The sequence below is a fragment of the Mandrillus leucophaeus genome, unplaced genomic scaffold (assembly GCF_000951045.1).
Source record: "Mandrillus leucophaeus isolate KB7577 unplaced genomic scaffold, Mleu.le_1.0 Scaffold510, whole genome shotgun sequence".
NCBI lineage: Eukaryota > Metazoa > Chordata > Mammalia > Primates > Cercopithecidae > Mandrillus > Mandrillus leucophaeus.
In genome coordinates, this window is record NW_012105476.1 from 981,587 (window position 1) to 984,042 (window position 2,456).

A 2,456-nucleotide genomic window follows, 5' to 3' on the forward strand; every position below is an offset into this window, starting at 1 on the left:
GAAAAAGAAGATACAGAAAGTATCTCGTGCTGGCTGCAGGTGGGGACGGCCTGGGTGTTGCTGAAGCCGGCCAGGTTATGTTTGTGAGCTTTATTCATGGCCACGGTCCATGTAGCAAGCTGTCCGGGCTGGGGGCCCTGCTGAAGGGTCCTCCCTGGCCGTGGAGTTTCTCTCCTCTGTCCTGTGCTCAGACCTGCCGACGGGACTGCTAGGTCCCAAGGAGCTCTGTCCCATTTCTCAGGAATCCCGTCTGACTCCATTCAAGGCCCTGCCCTGTGCACCCCCATGCGGGGGTAAGGGAGGCTGGAGGAGGGAAGTGGAGGGCATCAGGGAGCTTTAGTGCCCTTGCAATCTCGGGGCGAGGTGGGGACAGGCCCTGGCAAGATATGGAGGTCTGTGCCAAGCCCTCTTCAGTCATGGGGACGGAGGTCAGTGGGCACCGTGGGGGTGCTTGGCCAGGGAGCACCTGAGCCTGCCCCGGGGCCTGGGGTTGTCTTTAGACTCAGCCCAGAGCAAAGAGGACCTGGGAGGTGCTTGCACCCCACACCATGTGACAGAGGCCAAGGTGGGGACCAGGGGCAGAAGCGCCAGAGGGACCAGTACCCACCCCTCCCCACAGCCTGGCTCTGAGCTGTGCTCCGGCCCACCGCCCTGGGGCCAGGTTCACCTGTGGCAGAGTTCCCCGAAACCGTCAAGGGGCTGCAGCACGCCGGTGGACGACTCCCCGTGGGTCAAGAACAGCAGCACCGGCTTGTGCTGGGCCAGGCCCTGGGGAAGCAGGGATGGCTGCAGGCGAAGCTCAGAGGGGCAGGGGCCAGGAACCCCCCAACAAACCCCCCATGGGTGGCCCAGCTCCAGGCAGCAGGGGCTGGGTGTGCCTCACCCCCTCCCTGACAGTGTGCATGCGAGGAGGAGGCTGGGGCATCTCCGATTTGGGAGGAGGGCTTTTCCAAGAACAGGACTTTGGCGCAGAGGTGGAGGACGGGTGGCCCCAGCCTGCTGCCTGGCCTGTGAGGGCTGTTGCTAGATGGACGGAGTCCCCACACTCCAGGTAGGTTGAGGCTGACTTCAGCCCACAGGGTGGAGTATCCTGAGTGTCAGGGGCATGCTCTGCAGCCCTGACCACAACCCTGTCTCCTGCCTCCAGCCCCTCTGACCCTGCCCACAGGACCAAGCTCCTGACTCAGTTTCCCTGCCAGACAGAAGCCTCCCTACCAGTCTTCCCATCATTCCCAGGTAATGGAACCCTCCCCTGTGGCCACTCAGGAGATGCTAGGATGGGCTGAGGGCCAGCCATGGGCCCCAGCCTCCCGGCTCTGATCCCACCCCACTGGCTGGTCACTTCCAGGCAGCCCATGAGCCAGCATGCCCCCCAACCTCCTTCCAGACCTCACCCCCACCCTGGGTCCCCCTACCTCCTCCACCTCCTGCAGTGTGTAGTGGCCTCCAGGGTCCTTGGTCATTGGGTGCACTCGGGCTCCTGGGTGCAGGACAGAGTGGGCCGTGAGTGTCCCGCACACACTGCAGAAGCCAGCGTTGGGCACCCGTGGCCCTGCTGAGCAGGGGGGCCCCATGAGGGCCGGACCCCACCCTGGCTGCCTGAGGAGGCGGGTGTACTCTGCCCAGTGACAGCCTCTCTGTGTGTAGATCCAGGGCCATCTTGACCCCCCGACTGTTGGAGCCAAGGCTCCTGGGGTGCCCTTGACAGAGCTCAGCTCAAACACCCTTTCTCAGGCCACACTGGCCAGCGCCTCCCCAAGCAGAGTGAGCTCCTGGGGGTCGGAGCCGCACCTGGCCCAGGGCTGGCACAAGGAGTGCACCTGGCCCAGGGCTGGCACACCACTGGTGTGGTGGATGACAGAGTGAAGGATGAGGGGTGAGTGAGGCAGCAGTCTGGCCCTCTGTTGGAGCTGGGACTCCAGGAATCAGGCCCTCGACCCCTCCTTCTCTCTGCCCCTATCCTGCATGCTGCTCATGGCCAGGGTTGTGGGAGGGGAAGAACCTGCAGCCGAGGGTACAGAATGGGGACAGGGGAGGCCATATACCACAGGCATCTGAGCCTGAGTGCCCTGATGACCACTTGGGGTCCTGGCCTCTGCCAACCCTGGGTCCCCTTGAAAAGTTTGTGGACTTTGGAATGGGACCGTCTTGGCTGTGGCGGTTGGTTGAGTATTAACCAGCGTGGCCACTGTGGAGCTGGCCAAGCTGATGTCCCTCAATGCCACAATCAAGCACTAAACCCAGGGCACACTCCTGCTCCTGTCTCTCTCCCAGAAAAGTGTACTCCGGAGGCACATGCTCTGTCCATACCTCCGTATTTTGTGGATCACATCAAGGTTCCAGAAAGGGGGCTGCTGAGATTTGAGGGGAGGCTTCAGCTTCTGAAACCCCACCCTGTCACAGAGCAGAGCTGGTGCCTGGGGCCCTGGACAGTGGCTGGGGTTCTCAGGAGTGTG

The 2,456-nt window shown here is 62.9% G+C and overlaps 1 protein-coding gene across 1 annotated transcript in view; it reads right to left on the reverse strand.

Annotated features, from left to right (window-relative positions):
- The window catches only part of AGXT (alanine-glyoxylate aminotransferase), a 12,063-nt gene that overhangs the window by 6,668 nt on the left and 2,939 nt on the right, over nt 1-2,456 (reverse strand). The window contains exon 4 of the mRNA XM_011996392.1: nt 668-768. Coding sequence (XP_011851782.1) covers nt 668-768 — 101 coding nt within the window. The remainder of the gene's footprint in view (nt 1-667; nt 769-2,456) is intronic.